Here is an 18926-nt window from a genome sequence, read left to right as displayed (position 1 = left end):
ATCTCTATGGGACATGACTTTTTCTCAAAACTAGATTCGACATTCCTCTATTTCGTGAGCCATATCTCCATTTCTTCTCGTCAGTTTTGCCTGAGCTTTTAATATGTTATAGCTGAGATTCTGGGCTTTCGGAAATGTGCCCTCCACTTTTTGATCAGATGCCGGGATCATGCCCGTTTTTCACTTGCAATATTGGAATTGTAATTCTCAAAATTGCTTACGTGTAAAGTCTATGGGAAACATTAATAATCACATTGAGCAATGGTCAAAATTTATTCTTAGGATGTCTAGAATCAAGATTATCAATCATATCTAAATTATTCATTTTATACATTAGCCGACTCTGAATGAAAAATCATGACAGACCACCTAATTCGTCCGCATGACGAATTAAATTCTAGTTCAAAAAGGATTTGTACATTGTGTGGTAAATATTGTATCCCAAAAATACATGTATGTATGGAGACAGCTTTTTTATTTCTTTAGTTTTTTAAAGAATTATTGTTTGGCAAGAAACCAGAATGCTGATGGTGTCAGTTGGGCATGCAAAAGGGATTCTATCATATACTTTATCATATCTTTTGGCTCCCAAACGATTATTTTTCCTTTAGTGCCAGGAAAAACCATGTCCATGCCAAATTATTTCAATTGATGTCAACTAGAGGTTATGCTTGTTTTTGTTCAAATAACATATGCAATACATGTATGATAGCATACATGTGCATGTACATGTACAGTGTAAATGTTTGTTTGATACGTACATTTCAAGTGAAATTCCATATGATTGACTGCCAGTGCCAGAAGTGTACCACTTCTTAAATTTGTTATAAATGTTTTTATCATGTTATATGTTTGATTGTTTGTTTAGTCAGTTGATAGTTTGTTCATTCATTTATTTTTGTACTTTAATCTATTTTGATATTTTGAAAAGTATTTTTGTACATTTAGGGGGGATAAGAGTGAATTGTTCCTTGTCCTCCATGTATTTTTTGCCTGAACTCATAGGCCGGGTTCTGAAGTCGGGATTGTCAGATAACAAGTAACAAAGTTATTGAATTTTAAAGTTAAGCAATATTTTGTGAAAACAGTCGTCATGAATATTCATTAGGTGGGCTGATGGTGTCACATCGCCACTTTTTCTTTTGTATTTTATTACATGAAATTAGGTTTATTCAAATTTTTTCCTCCAAGAACTAGAAAAATTGGGATTGACATTTCATTTAGTGCATTAGATATTTATTGCTGCAGCTTCATTACAAGGGAGACATATTATTCACACAAGTATGAAATAATGAAAAAAATTATGATTTTATGTAATAACATAAGAAAACGGAAAGTGGGGATGTGACATCATCAGCCCACCTAATGAATATTTATGACGACTGTTTTCACGAAATATTGCTAAACTTTAAACTTCAATAACTTTATTATTTGTTATCCGACTTTGATGAAATGTTCGGCATTTTGCTCAGTGAATTCTGCTCTATGTATTAAGATATAAATATTTTCAGCCCGGACCATCCCTTTAAACTCGGGTTTAAAGTTGTGGTTTAAGTATGGACAGCAAATTGTTACATAAATCACTAACAGGAGAGATATCATATTTCAGCTCATTTGGCTCTCAAATCATTCATAATTGTCTAGGAAGGATGATTGTCTTCACCATCGATGAATCAGGAAAGAGCACAGTAAACATAAACAAACAACTTGATAACAATTTTGACACTTTTGGCTTCCCATAATTTTAGCACAGAGTTAGACCATGGTGTAAGTTAAACCTGAATACTGGCCAAACAGTAGATGTATTCCACTCTCGAGTGAGAATTTCTTCCCTCTGGATGATGAAGAAATGGTTTCTTGAATCTTTGAATAATATGGGCTACTATATAAAAGGTTATAATCTTTTCACTGAGCTAGTGTATTAAACTTTGGCTGTTGGGAAATTAGACTCCACACAAATTGTTATTATTTTTTTTTGTATTTTTGATAACAGGATGAGAGGCCCATTGCTGAACCTATACTGGTTTGTAGGTCATGTCATGGGACAGCTGAATGCAACAGAGAAGGCAAGCCAGAGGATCTAATCTCTTGCGCCGAGTGTGGCAACAGTGGTGAGTATTTTATGTTAGGAATCATTAGCCTCTATTAGGCTCATTTTCTGAACTCGAGCAAGGTCTACATTTAATTTAGAATTGAGTCTACATGTATAAAAGTTGAGGTTTAAATATAGCCAGTTGTGACACAAATTTCCAGCAATACAGGTGCAATTTATCAGCTCATCTTGTCACACAAATCATTCATTACTTTCTGAGGAAAGTAATAGAAGTTTCTTCACCATGATAATATAACGAAATAGCTCAATGAACCAAAAGCAACATTCATTGTTAATACATTTTTGACACTTTTGGCTTTCCATATGCAAAGTACATGTACTTGTAAATTTAGCACAAAGTTAGACCATGACCTACTTGTTATAGTTAAAAATGGACTTCTGAATAGAGGCCTACATGTATGTGGTATTTGGAATTGTCACAACTGGCCAATTTAGCCAATGTGTGCCGCAGAAATATGGTTAGCCGTTTTATCCCATGGAATTGAAATCAATTTTTTTTCACATCAAGAATTGTCATTTGTTTGATGATTATGTTTTGTTTATGATGATGCCCCTCGACTCTGAATTTTCTTCTACATGTAGTACATGTAGCTCATTTGTGAGGCATATTGCCCTTTTGTATGCTGTCTTGAATCAAAATATTTTCTCTCTTTGGTTGTGGATCTTTTAATTTGCTTTGAGTAAATATTATTCTGGAAACTTCTGGAAATACCATGATTTGCAAAATGTTTAACCAACATTGGCGGTCTCGTTCAAATGATTCCTCCTTTTCCAGCAGTCAGACAGGGGAACATTTCATGGGGAATTTCCCCAATGATTTTCACTGACCGTTGCTCTCAGCCAACCAGATCCAAGAATTTCAGTAGCTTATAATTTAGTCGGTGAAAATTGCTATTTATTTCATGAAACCCTCCCATCGGTGCATTATCATAACATCAGTCTGTAACTATTTGCAAAATACATTTGACTGTACCTGTTGTTACAATTCAATTTGTATCAATGCTACTGATGACATTTTGATAACCTTCCCATTGACACTATTCTGGCTGACATGGCCATCATGGATATCAATTCTAACAACCCACTGTTTAGAGTTGGTGGCATATGGTACTGAGAATTTAGAAAAAAGAGAAAGTTTAGAGTGGAAAAAAATGATCATTGGAATTCCATTTTATAATCTGCATTGAAGGGAAATACTGGAATCTGCATGTATACTAGTTACAACTTTTTTGTACTGGTAAATTGAAAATTAAAATGATGGCGAAAATGCTATTTTATTTGAATAAACACAAGTCGGCCACTGGTCAAATATAGTCCCTATATCAGCAGAACTGTAAATTTATTGTTGTCAAGATGCCCATCTGATGTCCTTTGCAAATTCATAACTCTCTTTGTAAATTGGGTTTATACATGTAGCTTCTTATCAAGACGTGCAATCATTGAACCTTGTACCTTTTCATGGATTCCCATTTCACCCTGTAATCTTATAAGCTAAAAGTAAAAAAAAGAAGTTTTCTTATCAAATATTTTAGTCTTCAAATCTGAATCCTTTCTAACATCAGTTAAATTTATTGATACTATAATAGATTCATTTGTTTTATTCTGCCTTGTTTGTTTTCTCCCCGGAAGTCCTGACAAACTGTTTTGATTATAGTATCCAGTATACTAGTATTTCCCATGAAAACCCTCCCTTTTGCTCAGTAAGCAGTAGCTAGATTTATCCTCCTTCAGCCTGGCCCAGAAATAGTGTCAGGAACGGGAAATAAAAGGTTTCAAACATACAATCCAAATTGACTTTAAAAATTTCTTACCCCTGGGAAGAATGGGGTAAAAGCTAGATGTACATGAACTTGAACAACTCAAGGTGGGTCTACATCAGCCCGAGTTTGCTCGATCTAAACATTCTTGCCAGATGATCCCTCTTGTTTAATATTGAAATTAAAGAACCCTACCTCCAGATAGCTACATGTATTAGTCTGCAGACACAGAACCCAAGTGATACTTCAAGCAACAAGTAGGTCTTTACACAAGACTAATTTGATAGCACACAACTTGGATATTTTCTGCACACAAGTCAATGTCAGGATCTTTTATAGGCTGCACACTGAGACCTCTTCCTTGAGTAAAGAAGGAGTCACACAGCAAACTATTAAATAAAATCCAATGGAGTCAATTAGAGATTCTTGCTTGAGTGCGGAAAGTAATTTGAAAATATGGGCTGATGTGAACGGGCCTCAAGAGAAGAAAACTACATAGGGGAACAGATATTGGGGGATATTTTTGACAATTTGGGCTGGTGTGGGTCTCAAAAAGACAAAACTAGAAGAGGAACAGATTTTGCAGGATATTTTCACAATTTGGGCTGATGTGAACGGGCCACAAGAGGGAGAAAAATTGAAGGGGACCACATGCAGAAGAGATTAGTCTCTCCGAAGGTAAAGCGATGACAGATGAGGTCCAAGTGCAAGCCAAAGAACAAGACAGAAGAGGGTTGATTCCCAGCAAAATTATGTATTTTGTTGTATTCACATAACTGCATTTAACAGCCCTGTTGGCCTACATGTACACGTATACCTGTATGCTGGTAGAATTCCTAATCTCAAAATGGCATTTTTAAAATGGGATCTGGGTACAATTAGGATCTAGTGATTAATCGCTAATTTGAAAGAACAGTTCTGATTAGTTCCTAGTCAGGAACTCATCCCGAGGGCTTTGTTTTGGGGTGGTGTATATACAAAAATAATTTTCAGGTATTCTTTTGCCTGATAAATTTCTCAACTTTATAGGAAAAGTCCACCCCAACAACAAGTTGATTTGAATAAAAAAAAGAGAAAAATCCAACTAGAATAACGCTGAAAATTTCATCAAAATCAGATGTAAAATAATAAAGTTATGACATTTTAAAGTTTAACTTAATTTCACAATATGAACATCCTGAGGAAACTGACGTCATCCACGCACTATTTCTTTTGTATTTTATTAAGTGAAATATGAAATATTCTAATTTGTTTGTCATTGTCAAGTGAAACAACGATAATTCGTCCGGGAATCGTCTCTGAACATGGTGGAATTAGCATTGTTTAATGGTTCAGTCAATTTGCTCTTCATTGTCAAATCTGTAAAAATTGAATTATTGTAATAATTCAAACAATAGAAAACAAAAGAAATAGTGAGTGATCTCTACTGACTCATTTGTATACCACCGAGTTGTGCATATCACTGTTTTGTGAAAAATATTAAAGCGAAACTTTACAATGCCATAACTTAATTATTTTGATTCTGATTTGATGAAATCTTCAGTGTTATGCTCCTTTGATTTTTCTCTCAATATTCAAATCAACATTTTCTGGGGTGGACTAGACCCATAATGAGTATCCTTGTGATCGGGGCGGTTTGAAACCATCTAATATTGGCTTGACATACTGGTATTAAATTTCATAGAATACCAGGGGCAAGGAGCGATCAGCATTCTTATCATGTAATCACCAGTATCATCAATTGGTATGGCATGTCATTGTGACCGTGTTTACACAGTGACACGGCTCGGGGGTTCGACACGCGAGCCGTGCTCAACACGGCAATTTTATGCTGTGTAAACGCGATCAGTGTGATCCGCGAGCCGTGTCGAACACGGCTTTTTTGATCCGCCAAAATCGTAGGTTTCAACCCGCGAGCCGAGTCAGACTCGGCAATTTTTTCGTGTGTAAACAGAAAGCCGTGTCGAACTCTCTTGACCAGGTCACTGCGCGCGCTTTCACTTTTGGCATTGTTGTTGTTCGCGGACAAGATTCGATTCCGGCGGTGAATTTCCCGCTTTTAATTTGCGACGTCATAATTCTTCCGTTCGAGATCCGCGAGCCGTGTTGAACTCGCCTTTTTATATGTACGTATAAACGCGATCTCTGATCCCTTCTTCGCAGTGTTCAACCCGGCTCGCGGATTCAACACCCGAGCCGAGTCAATGTGTAAACACGGTATGTATCTTGCTTGCAGATAATGGTGTCATGCTATCATTTTGACAGTTATTCCATCAAACATTTACTCTCCTTGTTTACTCTGTGCTACTCACTATAAGTGGTTTCAGACCGCCTCGAAGTTCTTCAGTTCCAGGTATTCTCTGATCGGGAAATTTACCCCGATCAGAAAATACCAGGTATTTTGGTAATGTGAAAGCAAACTGCGTAATTTCCCTGAAAGAAAATACCCGCTAAATAGTAGGTACTTGGCGAAATTACGAGAACTTTCGCGGGGATTTTTCCAATGTCGCAGGTATTTTGGCAATGTGAAAGCAATTTACAGGAACTTTTATAGCCCAGCGTGCCGTTGTTCGCGGGCGCCATGGGTGGCTGCTGGGCTAGTGATTTTGAATCTCGCACCTTGCCTGCTTATCAGACCATATACTGCACATGCTCGTAACTTCAGGAACTTATCCGGAATGGTATGTTTCAGGGCGGTGTGAATGCAGGAATAAATTAATGGGTATTATTAGCCTAAAAAAGTTCTCGTAATTTAACAGGGATTCTTATGATCGAGGCAGTTTGAAACCACCTTATGCTTCAAGAAGAGCGTTCATACTCAGTTGACATGATCTATTTACATACACCACAAGCATTATTCTTTAATCTCTTGTTTACATTTCCTTTTTCTTCACAAATTGCATGACAACTGACAACCATGCTTGTTGCAGGCCCTAGTGAGCAGGCAGAAATATCTACCGGCTTTTAACAGACTAGAATGTTGTGAGGCATTTGGTCTACATTACAAAACATCAAAACCAAAGAAGAATAAAATTCCCCACTGTGTTGAAACTTACTAAAAATTCCCAGATTTAAGAATGTCACTGCTTTATAGATATGAATGAAAGTGAAGAAGAATAAAGTATTGGATTCTGTTGTGACATGATTGTTATTTTCTAGTTTCATATGAGCTGTACATGAAGGCCTGTTAGTTTTAGTTCCCTATTGTTATGGAGAATGAATCATATCAATATTTGCATATTATTTTTAGACTTTGGCCTTGGTATAAATCACCACACCTTTTAGTCCTACACTATAGTCTATTGAATCCAGACTACATTTGCAATGATTATTGTATCCAGGCTTGATCTAGAAATTCTAAATGAAAATTTGAAAAGCGATGTCCTAGTAAGGGTGTGTTTATGCTTCCATTGCGAGGACAGAATCAGCGACTTCAAACGTCGATTCAAAACGCCGATCGTAAACGTGGTTCTGGGAGTGCTGTTTATGCCTAACTTTTCAGAGCAAATCATGATCTCCAGCTGGCTTCGCATCGTAAAGCGAGGTCAAATTGGTTGCGCCTTATTTTCGAAAGTTTTTTTTCCGATTGTTGTTATTACGGGGAGATAAGCATGGAGCAATACGACTGTATTGCCCGCGGATTTTCATCTCACCGGAAGCATGTACCAAATGACGTCATTTAAACACGTTTACGATCGTGGTTCTGTTTATACTTCCCCAGAAAGCCTGATTCTGGTCAAACGACATTTACAAACGCACCTTTTTGTGAGATTACGATCGCCATTTTGAAACAGCGTTTACATGTAAATGAAAGTAAGCATGGACGCAACCGTGTTTTGGACTAATCACGTTTGGAAACGCTGATTCTGGCCTGAAAAGTGGAAGCATAAACACGGCCTAAATAACTTTGTAGCACATCTATCATTACAGCTACTATTTATACATTGGTATCCTACAAGAAGAAGTGCCTCCATGAGAAATCCACAAGGAGAAAAGCATGAATTTATAATCTCTTTTAACAATTTACAAAATATAGGGTTGCCCTTGTCAAGCCACTGATCCCATTTCTGAGGATTTAGTGATACATACCCCTTTATTTAAAAATTCTCAAAGTAGGTCTCTTCATATTTCTTGACCTAATTTATGTCGTATTTCTATTCTACTTCTTTTGACTGAATGAAGATTTCCTAAGAAAAAGCGATTGTCATTTGAAAGTACAGTGCGTTCTTTCGGTTGTATGAGGAAAGAATCACTCTGTCATGATATAGTCTAGACTGTGACCTTCCAATGAAAAGTTTATTTGAGCGTAATGCCACAAGACCAATTCACACTCCTCCCCTCCTTCACTTCTCAGTCGGGCAAGAGAGCGATGATAGCTTTGGAGATCAATACCCTTAGACACCGTTCTCACTACTGTCTTAAAACTAGTTTAGTGGAAACTAGTTTAGTGGAAACTAGTTTAACGCGCAATGAGAACGGTCGAAGCGGTCTTGGAAGCGATCTTCCAAACCAGATTGGAAAACCACCTCGCGATGTAGTTTTCAAGATCGCTTTGCCTTGTAAGACTGGTTTTAGCGTAAGTGAGGACACAGCCGTTCTTCGGGAAGCGATCTTCGCTCATTTTGAGTTTTGATTTTTTTTGGTTTTGAAAATCACTTTCGGCTGATCAAATGGGAATCCTAGCAAAGTGATCTTCTAAACTGGTTTCCTGATTCGGTTGCCAGTAAATTAGTTTTGAAAAATGTAATGAGAATGATGTCTTAGTATATCTACCTTGAATACAGTTAAAGCTAAATGATAGTAGTTGCAGTAAAATACTAATTTCGTGAAAATGTCTGTCAAACCAAGGTTTAGTATGATTATATTATCGTGGATCTAGATCTGGAACAGTTACATAAACTGAACTTTGTGAAATCATAAAATCTAAAGCTGAAATACGATCACACTGAAGATCGGCAACACAGATAGGCGCACGTGGGACAGTGTATCATTACTGCTGGAATAAAGACCCGACGGAAGTGACAGAATCTGTGCTTATTTCTCAGCAATTACACAATTTCTTCCAGAATCCTTTGGCACATATTTTTATTTATACAAACAGACACTTGGATGGTCATTATATTAGATTCTGTAAAAAGTCATTTTGAGATCGTTACCAGAACTGGAATTTATCTTTAAAGGCTATATCCACCCACGAAAATCTTGAATTGAATAAGAAGAGAAAAGAAAACTTAAACAGGCATTTAGGGCTTTTATTTTGTAAAATATATCACCTTTATTGTGCCATTTACCTACATGTACTACACCCTGAGATATTTATTTCATGTTGGTTCATGCCCACAAGTAATTGGAGTAATTGTTATTGTATACCTGTAGATCTTGCATCATTTTGTATGCCACGTGAGGAGTAATTCAGGTTTTCCAGATTACACCCTGTAGACCAAGGTTATTTGTCTGCCTTTATTTGGAACAGGTTTCAATACAGACGTACATAATATACCTTTAATACATAGTATGTTCCCTGTCATCTGTGAGTGTGTGATGTGTGGAATTTTGGATTTAGGCTAGATTGAAATGGCAATTTCATATTCTTGAATCGTATTCCCCCCAAGAGATTCAATTCAATACATGCCTGCGTTCAAGAGATATTTCCATTGGTTGAAAAATATAGTAATTGTTTTTCAAAACATTTACATAAACTGCTGAATAGGTGCATTTTGTCGCCTGATCATGCGGAACCGTGTTTAATCACTTGAACGCAAGGGAGCATTCATGAGTTTATAACTTTGTTTAGAGTTCGGTCATGCATTGTGTTCACTCTGAAGTCTGAACATTCTATGAATGGCAGGAATGTATGGCAAGCCAAAGAGTGTGTGAATTATTTATCAATTTTATATATGTGCTCTGCTGCGTGACACGCCGAGCATCTCTAGTTTTATTTAATTTTAAATCTGATCAAATGTTGACTCTGAATATTGTCAATTGTTGAAAATATTTAAAGGCAAAGTGTCCTTTTTGCCTCAAAACCATCGCTGCATTTTTAATATGATTCAACAAAATATGGTCATACTATAATTTTTTTTGAATGATGGCCCAAACCTTTTGCTCACTTGGCATGTCACACATGTAATCACCTCAGTGTGACTTTAAAGGGATGGTCCGGGCTGAAAATATTTATACCTTAATACATAGAGTAGAATTCACTGAGCAAAATGTAGAAAATTTTATCAAAATCGGATAACAAATTATAATAAAGTTATTGAAGTTTAAAATTAAGCAATATTTCGTGAAAACAATCGTCATGAATATTCATTAGGTGGGGTGATAATGTCATATCTCCACTTTCCGTTTTCTGTTATTACATAAAATCATAATTTTTTTTATTATTTCATACTTGTGTGAATAATATGTCTCCCCTATAATGAAATTGCAGCAATAAATATCTAATGCACTAAATTGGTTGTCAATCCAATTTTTCTAGTTCTTGGAGGACAAAAATTGAATCAACCTAATTTCATGAATGAGTATTCATGACGACTATTTTCACAAAATATTGCTAAACTTTAAAATTCAATAAGTTTGTTATTTGTCATCCGATTTTGATGAAATTTTCGGTATTCGGCTCAGTGAATTCTACTCTATTTAATAAGCTATAAATACTTTCAGCCTGGACCGTCCCTTTAATAGGAATCACAAGCTTTTTGAAACTCCACCTTGGGATGTAGATAAAAGATGTGCCCTATTTGTGATTCATACTGAATCAACTCTGATATTTTTAAAGGGGAAGTTCACCCTGACAAAAACTTTATTGTAAAAATAGCAGAAAAATAATAAAAAATATTGCCGAAGGTTTGAGAAAAAATCATCAAGTAATTAAAAAGTTATTAGAATTTCAATTATTTGATTTGTGACGTCATATGCGAGCAGCATTCCTACATAGCGAATGGTAAAAAATCAATGAAATGTCATTTTCTAAGAAAATTGAAAATGGTTTTCACTGTACCTTTTGTATTGTCAATAGACAAATCATTTCACATCCAATCATGAACAGAAAACAAAATTAAATCATCAGGAACCATGCAAAATTTGAAATTCATGCATTTTATATTACATAACACATGGGGCAGCTGCTCGTTTATGACGTCACAAATCCAAAACTTTGAGCTCTAATAACTTTCTTACTCTTTAACGGATTTTCCTCAAACCTTCACCAATATTTTTTACTATTTTTTCTGCTATTTTTGCAACAAAGTTTTCTTCAGGGTGAACTTCCCCTTTAAGTGCTTTGTGGAAAAATGGTATTATTTTCATTCTTATTATCTTTGATTTCAGCTCACCCGTCATGTCTTAAGTATTCATCAGCTCTGACAGAGCGTATTAGACTCAGTCGATGGCAGTGTGCCGAATGTAAAACATGTGCAATCTGTAGTCAAGGCACCAAGGTAAGCTAATTGAAGATTCTATATAACATTCATACTCTGATGGATGAATTCCTTTGAATTTTACTTTTTTAAAAATGTATTCATACAATGCTAGGCCTGAGTCATTACATTTAGGCCCCTACTTTGAAAAACATTTAAACGCTATTTAATAGATGGGCAGTTAGTGTGAACTAGTAGGGTAAAATAATAGCTTAAAAAAACCTCCCCCAAACTTGCTGAAATTTCATATTTTGCATCCTTACATCCATGAAATGCCCTACAGTACATGTATATCTTTTCTAATTGTCAAACAGTTTTCAAATTCGGAAAATATTTATGTTTTTAACTTTCTTTGTTTGAACCCTTTTCCAGCTTGGAGTACCCCTTTAATGTGTAGAATTGTCGGTGGATAGTAAAACCCTTTTCCCAAGAATGAAATGAATCGAGTATAGCTCAGAAAACAACAACTGTATTTAGAAATATTGCAATGTTGGCGGCAACTTCATTTTATCTGAAAATTGTCTCCTGATTCCTGTAGAGAACACTTTCATGGTAAAAGAAGGTTTCGACTTTTAATATTTGTCTAAAATGTATAAAGAAAGCCTTTTTTGATATGTCCTCAAAATTTTCATATATTTTGATAGATACAAGGTGAATGAAATCCTTGGAACAAGTATTAAAGCTTGTGCAAAAAAATTGAAAAATAAAACCCATGATTTTTTTTTGAACGATTAGGCAAACAATATGAAAGTTATGAGCATCTGAATGTTGAGATCACTAATGTTATGCACATCCTCCTATTGGCAATGCAACAAAGATTTGTTGTCACACAACACAATACTCCACTTATCTACATTTATAATGTACATTCCAACCTGTGTTAGTGGCCACCTCTCTATAGCAGCTACCTGTCTACAGTGACCAATCACAACTATGGATGGCCAGCAACGTCAACATCTATTTTGCATGTTCAAAATATTTTCTAGCTATGATGTATATTCATGCGTTCATTGTTTTCTTGAAAATTCACTTTGCTTCTCTTTGCATACGAAGGACATTGTGCAAATTTTTCTTAGAAAATATTAAGACATTAATGGATTTCCATAGAGTTACGATTGATCGGATCAATCATAACTCTTTGTAAGGTGCGGCTCTGCTTGCGAGGGAGGCAGATCCTGTGTATAAGAACCTGTCTATAGCAGCCACCAGGGGTCCGTTGCAGAGAGAGTTGTGTTTAAACGCAAGTCAAAAATCAATTGCAAGTCCTGAATGCGCGCTGTTGATTGGTTGAAAATCAAGTTGCGCATGACTTTTAGAGTTGCGATGGTTTGCAACTCTTTCTGCAACAGGCCCCTGTCCATAGAGGCCCACAGGTTGTGTTTCCCTTTGGTGGTCATGATAGATGGGCTTTTCACTCTTTATGTATATCATAACCTCTGCAATCTGTGTTAAACGTTTTTATCTTATTTAAAAAAAATTATTTTCCAGGAATTACTTGTGTGCGATGCCTGCAATCAAGGGTACCACGCCAGTTGTCTGAAGCCGCCCTTGAAACGCATCCCCAAAGGTTTGTATACTTCTTCCGTATTGTTTTATGAAACGGGGTTTGAATATGATATAGAAAACTATCATCTGTTAGGAATGATAAATTAAATTATGTTTTAACTTATACCAACCTTCACAATATGAAGATACCTGTTTGTTTATTGTAAGTTTAAGGCTTCTGTAATAAGCTACTATAATCCTGCAATTTGATTGGCCAATGGCAAATGAGTCACAGAAATCAAGCATTTCGTCTTGAGAAGAGTTTTACAACACGGGGAAAACAGGGAACCTGTTTCATGAACTTTTCATGTACCTTGTTCTACAACCTTTTTTTTTAAATCACTAGCAAGGTACAGGTTCTTGTTATAACCTACTGAAATCCTGCAATTTGATTGGCCAATGGCTAAAAAGTCATTGAAATCAAGTAGAATGTATTGAGATTTTTAGAAGCTCTGCCACACAGGGAACAATGAAGAGTCATTGATTGCAAGTTACCACGTTACAGGATCCTGTGATTAGCTACTGAATACTTGCAATTTGATTGGCTAATGGCAAGTAAGTCATAGAATCCAAATATTTTGTATTGAAAAGAAGCTGAAGTTGTTTGTTGATTGCAACCTATAGTTTCCAGCTCCTGTGAGAAGAGCTACTGAAATCTTGCAGTTTGATCAATCCAAGAGCAAATTGCTAGTAGCTCTTATTGATTGATTATGAATTGATTTGGATATAAGGTAGTGCCTTGGAGCCTTCAGAAGATTTGTTAACGGCAAGCTAAAGGGCTCCGTTATTTGCACCTGAAATCCTTCAATTTTATTGCCAACAACCACAATTTTATAGTATAATTGATATTGACTCTATGAAAGGGTTGAAATTGCAAGTCATCCTTGCATGTTATAATGATTCCAAGTTTTAATAACTGAAGTTTGATTGATATGATTTGGTCATAAATGGATATAAAGGGTACGCCATAGAATGGCTTATTTCTGCATCGTCTTGCATCAACATCAGTTTGAGTGTGTATTTTAAATAATGCAATACCTGTAGTGTGTATTGATGTTTGAATCTCGCCTTTTCTTTTGTCACTTTCTTTTACTCTCTTATCCATCCTCATTGATTCACCAATCTGATATCATCTCTTTTACCACATTTACCTCACATTCACCCCTTTCCCTCCCTTCTTTCCTTCACACTATCTTCCATCTCTATTCCTTCACCTGCTACCTTCCGCTGTCCATATTCCTCCACTTTCCTCTTTTCCCCTCTCTCCTTCTCCTGTCCCCTGTTTCTCCTTCCCTTTCCCCTTTTCCCTTTCCCCCTTCCCGTTTATTCCTTTACATCCCCTTCCCATCCCCCTTCTTTCTCCTGTCACCATTCTCTTCCCCTTCCATCTTTCCCCACCCTCCTATCTTTTGCCCTACCCTTTCTGCTCCTTTCCCTTTTCCCCGCCCCCTTTGCCACCCTTTCTTTACTTTCCTTCTTGCTCTCCTCCTTCCCTCCAACCACTTTTCTATATTTCCTTCTTCCTCCCACCGATTTCCATAATTCCCCTTCCAACCTCCCTTTCCTACCTCTCCCACATCTTCCCCTCCCTGCTGCCCCCCTCCCCCTCCCTTGATCCCGATCTCATCCTGACTTCACTGATTGGCAGGTTGTTGGCGCTGTAAGCCATGCAGGACGGGCAAGGTGCCCGGGATGGGGCGCAGAGGTCCTGGCAGGCCAGGCAACAACAGGTTGTTCCGGGGCAAGCAGTACCAGGCCAAACTCAACAAGGCCAACAAACTCAAGATGAGGGCTATGAAGAATGGCTCAACGTCGTAAGTATTCTTCAATTTTTCTTACAATACAGCGTCATTGACATACAACACTGTTTATCAATAATTATTAGGTGTAGCTACCTTTTATGCTAGTTGACATTCTCAACTTGCCTCCCCCATCTTTCATTCAGAACTTTGGCATGGATGTGTGACCTCATGTAGATGCATATTGCATGGAGATGTATATTGCCTTATATGGTACTTCTCAGGCAATTGTCAAATGATGTCCAACCGGGCTCACATAATATATCTTTTTGCTCGTGGCTAACATATTAAACAGTTATAATGTTCTGGGATAAAACTGGTTTAGGTTGAGATTTTTTATCAACTTTTGATGGAAGAGATGGGGTGTCAGTTATAGCCCTCATTTCAAAGTTGGATCGCCTTGAAGATGCTACCAAATTGAAATACCTATGACCTAGTATCAGCTAAGAGAGCCACACTGTAGCTGTTCTAGGTGTTCTTCACTATATCACAGAAATCTAGAATGCAATTAGAGCACACACACAAAAGAGAAGCATTTAGAGAAAATTTAATAATAATATTCTGCTGTTATATAGTACTATTAAGAACATCAGAACAATGTCTATGCACTCAATAGCAAATTTATATTATTACCACGGTCATTGTATGCTAGCTTGCCCGTATACAGTCATGCACATTTTCCGCTCCCTGTGGAGCATTCCAGCAAGAGTTCCCGAATTTAAATTTATGTAGAGAAGAAACAATTAGGAAGGTAGTTTGAAGTGAGCATTGAGTAGGAGGCAGTCCATTTTTTTTAAAAATGTGCTTGTAGAATAATGACCTACTTGTTTACCTAAAGAGGGGGAACACCCCAGCTAATTTACTACACACCCTAAACAGCGTGTCATATCCATTTTTCGGCAAATCCTCCAATGTGAATTTCTGTAAGCAGATTCAAGTTGACACATTACTGGTCGGCACATATGTTTTCAACATCGATGTGTAATTGTTGCTTCCGTTTGACGAACTCCGTATCCCCTCCCTTGGGCCTGTGTCTTTGAGCTCGTCAAGCTTGAATGGAGTAATCATATTCCATGTGTTGCCAGTCTCGATGAATAAACAGAAGTCCTGCATTAATCAACGCTTGGAACTTTGTCCCAGTTTGTATTCACAATATGGCTCGCTCTGTAACCTTTGAAAGATCATTCACATTTAAGTTAAAGCCAGCCTAAAGGTTTGGTAAAAGGTCAATATTTTGATTTTTTCTGGAATGCGAAAGCAAAATGATTCTGAAAGGGGTACATTCTTAGTTTGTTGAATCGTGCTCCGCCCCCCCCCAAAAAAAAAATGTGACTTTGTCTGGACTTTGGTGTAGATATCAAACTTATTAGCATTTGATTCATATGAAACATGTGGAGATATGTTGATAAAGCATGTTTCACAATTAAAAAAAGAAAGAATGTATGTTTCTAATATCGTGTGGCCATGGGTTTGTAGGACATTATAGTCGAGTGCCCCCCCCACCCCCTCGGTACTAAGTGAATTTGAACCTTCTAAAAAGGAACAAAACATTGTGTACATTTATACATTTATATGTAGTGTGTGAAAGGTTGAAAAGTTTTGTGCTGCACCTTTACATGTAATATTGTGTAAGTAAATATCCTTGTAATTGGTATCATCAAAAGAAAATTATGTACATGGGCAAGAGCTAGGTATAAACAACAATAACATAACAATTGAAGAGAATTATAATGTAAGCTCCGGTGGTGTAGTATCTTCCTTTAATTCCCACACAGCCTGGGACAGGTGCTGTACCAACAAGCTTAATGCGTTTACGGAGCTTGTTTAAAAATAGAGCTCAAGAGTCATAGCAGAAAGGGGGCGAGCATCGTCGCTCAAGAGACTGTTCAAAGGCAATCCTATCTGCGGAGTGATCAGTTCTTGACTTGTATGTTAGACCCTGTTCACAGTCGTGTCCCTGAATCGGTTCCTCCTGAACGGAACCAGTGAACCAGTTTAGAAGATCGCTTTATCAGTGTTCAAGTGTTCACAGTCACAATCTTAGAGTCGAAGCAGAAAAGGGGTAAGATTCGTCACTCTATAGAGACTGTTCAAAGGCAGCCCTATCTGCAAGAGTGATTAGTTCTTGACATGTATGTAAGACCCCATCATATTCGTGTTCCTGAATCGGTTCCTACTAAACGGAACCATTGAACCAGTTTTGAAGATCGCTTAAGTTCACAGTCACACCATTAGAGTCGAAGCAGAAAAGAGGCAGGCATCATTGCTCTAGAGACTGTTCAAAGGCAGTCCTATTCGCGGAGTCTTGACTTGTGTGTGAGACCCTGTTCAAAGTCATGTCCCTGAATTGGTTCCTCCTGAACAGAATCAGTGATCCAGTTTAAAAGATCGCCTTGTTTGCGTTCACAATCTCACTTTAAGAGTCGAAGTAGAAAAAGGGCGAGCATCATCACTCCAGAGAATGTTCAAAGGCAGTCCTATCTGTTGAGCGATCAGCTCTTGACTTGTATGTAAGACCCTGTTCATAGTCATGTTTCTGATTTGGTTCCCACTAAACCGATTCAGCAAACCACACATTTTTATTGACTTGATAAACTTACCCCCATTTTTTAATTCTGTGAAATTTTTTCTCTGATCAAATTATTTACTTTGTTTGGTATCTTATATATTTATTGGGATTTTGGTTGATATTAAGAGAGCAATAATACGCAAAGTGTGAGACAACCTCCTACAGGACACATAATAATTGTTGCGCTTGCTTCTCGGCAAACTAAGATTCCTTCCCGTAATGCATTGAAATCAAGAACTTATTCACAAGGTTTAGTTACATGTTACTCAGTTACAAATGCTCTTGAGAAAAATCCCAGTATGAACACAAGCTTTCTATATGGTCAGAATTCAGTATGAACACAACTCTTTTGGATGGAGAGGAGAATATATTGATAGTTGATAAGGGATTAGAGTTTACACAAATCTATCAATACAAGTCAGAGTGTCACCTAACACGTCATTTCAACCACACAAGGAAATTGTGAAACGGGATTTCATCTTGTAGTAAGACCGCTATCGGTCAGTCCGGTGAAGTGGGTTTGTGGGAGATACCAAACTTTAAACGTCAGACATCCTCTTTTTGACGTCATCTAAACCACAATACAATCCACGGGTACGACTGCCCACCTGTGGGAATTTTTTTATCAGAGGGATTGGATGTTATAATGAATGTCAGAGGGAGTTAGTTATTGGGCATCACTTCAGTGTTTTCCACTTTGTTAGGCCATTTCTGTGGCAAAAAATAATGTTTATGCATATTTCCATTGACTGATAGTTCCCATATCTAATGTAGATTCGCTCTTGCACAATGTACTTGCGGTTGACCGTATGACTGATGTTTAGTCTGCACGCACAGACCCTTGGATTCGCCGTTCGCGTAATGCATATTGATGCAGTCTGAAGTAGTGAGACTAGATTCACTATGCACTGTGACACAGAGTTCAGCATCTAGACCTAGTGTCACCCTAGACATAGTGTAATTGGTTAAAATGTCAAATATCAGTCTGAGCTTGCAGACTCATATGACGTAGGGTGCTCTCTTTTGGTGTTTACATTGTTGCTTTGATTTATCCCCCCATGCAAGCACCAGATATTTTAAGGGGAATGTGTGTAAACAAAATATTCCAATTTATTCAAAATTTATTCTCGGCTGAAAGGTTTTCCTTTTATTAACAAGACCTTCACTATCCCTTTCATTAATTTAAATCAGAAAATTTCAAATAACTAAATTGCTCGGGCTGAAATAGTCAGGACCATTTCAGCACTGCTATTAGGAGCATCGAGTGCAGATCAGACATGAAGAGGTATAAAAGATCGTGTCCAATTTCCATGGTCAAAGGTCGCTCATTTTCAGTGACTTCGCTTTGCATGAGCTCTCACTGACCAGCGTTCCCAACTACTAACGGAAGGCTCTCATCGATGTGACTGTGTATCACGCGTAGATGTTCAGTTTGTGGAGGAGCGCGGGCCACATGTGCGAAGATCGCTTCCCGAAGAACGGTTATGTCTTCGCCTACGCTTAAACTAGTTTGACGAAACAAAGACTGCTTTGAGTGTCCCATTCTACGTTAAACTAGTTTCCACTAAACTGGTCTCCACTAAACTAGTTTTAAGACTGTAATGGGAATGGGGTCTTTGTTGAACAGAGGAAGCAATTGACTAGTGGGAGGTGGGTGAGGCTCGGGCCTCCACATCCTGAGCAGTAATTAACCCCCAGGAAACTGTTCAAAAATACAGAAGC

General features: G+C 37.3%; 1 protein-coding gene across 6 annotated transcripts in view; it reads left to right on the top strand.

Annotated features, from left to right (window-relative positions):
* The first annotated feature begins 1974 nt into the window (after positions 1-1974).
* Positions 1975-18926, top strand: part of LOC121405563 (histone acetyltransferase KAT6A-like) — a 72637-nt gene continuing 55685 nt past the window's right edge. For all 6 annotated transcript variants that reach the window (XM_041596494.1, XM_041596490.1, XM_041596493.1 and 3 more), the window contains exons 1-4: positions 1975-2111; positions 11203-11312; positions 12780-12858; positions 14485-14650. In XM_041596494.1, the coding sequence (XP_041452428.1) occupies positions 14529-14650 (122 nt within the window). In that variant the 5' untranslated portion in view covers positions 1975-2111; positions 11203-11312; positions 12780-12858; positions 14485-14528. The remainder of the gene's footprint in view (positions 2112-11202; positions 11313-12779; positions 12859-14484; positions 14651-18926) is intronic.

Source organism: Lytechinus variegatus, chromosome 18, assembly GCF_018143015.1.
Source record: "Lytechinus variegatus isolate NC3 chromosome 18, Lvar_3.0, whole genome shotgun sequence".
NCBI classification, from domain to species: domain Eukaryota; kingdom Metazoa; phylum Echinodermata; class Echinoidea; order Temnopleuroida; family Toxopneustidae; genus Lytechinus; species Lytechinus variegatus.
This window is presented reverse-complemented; position numbering and strand designations above follow the sequence as displayed.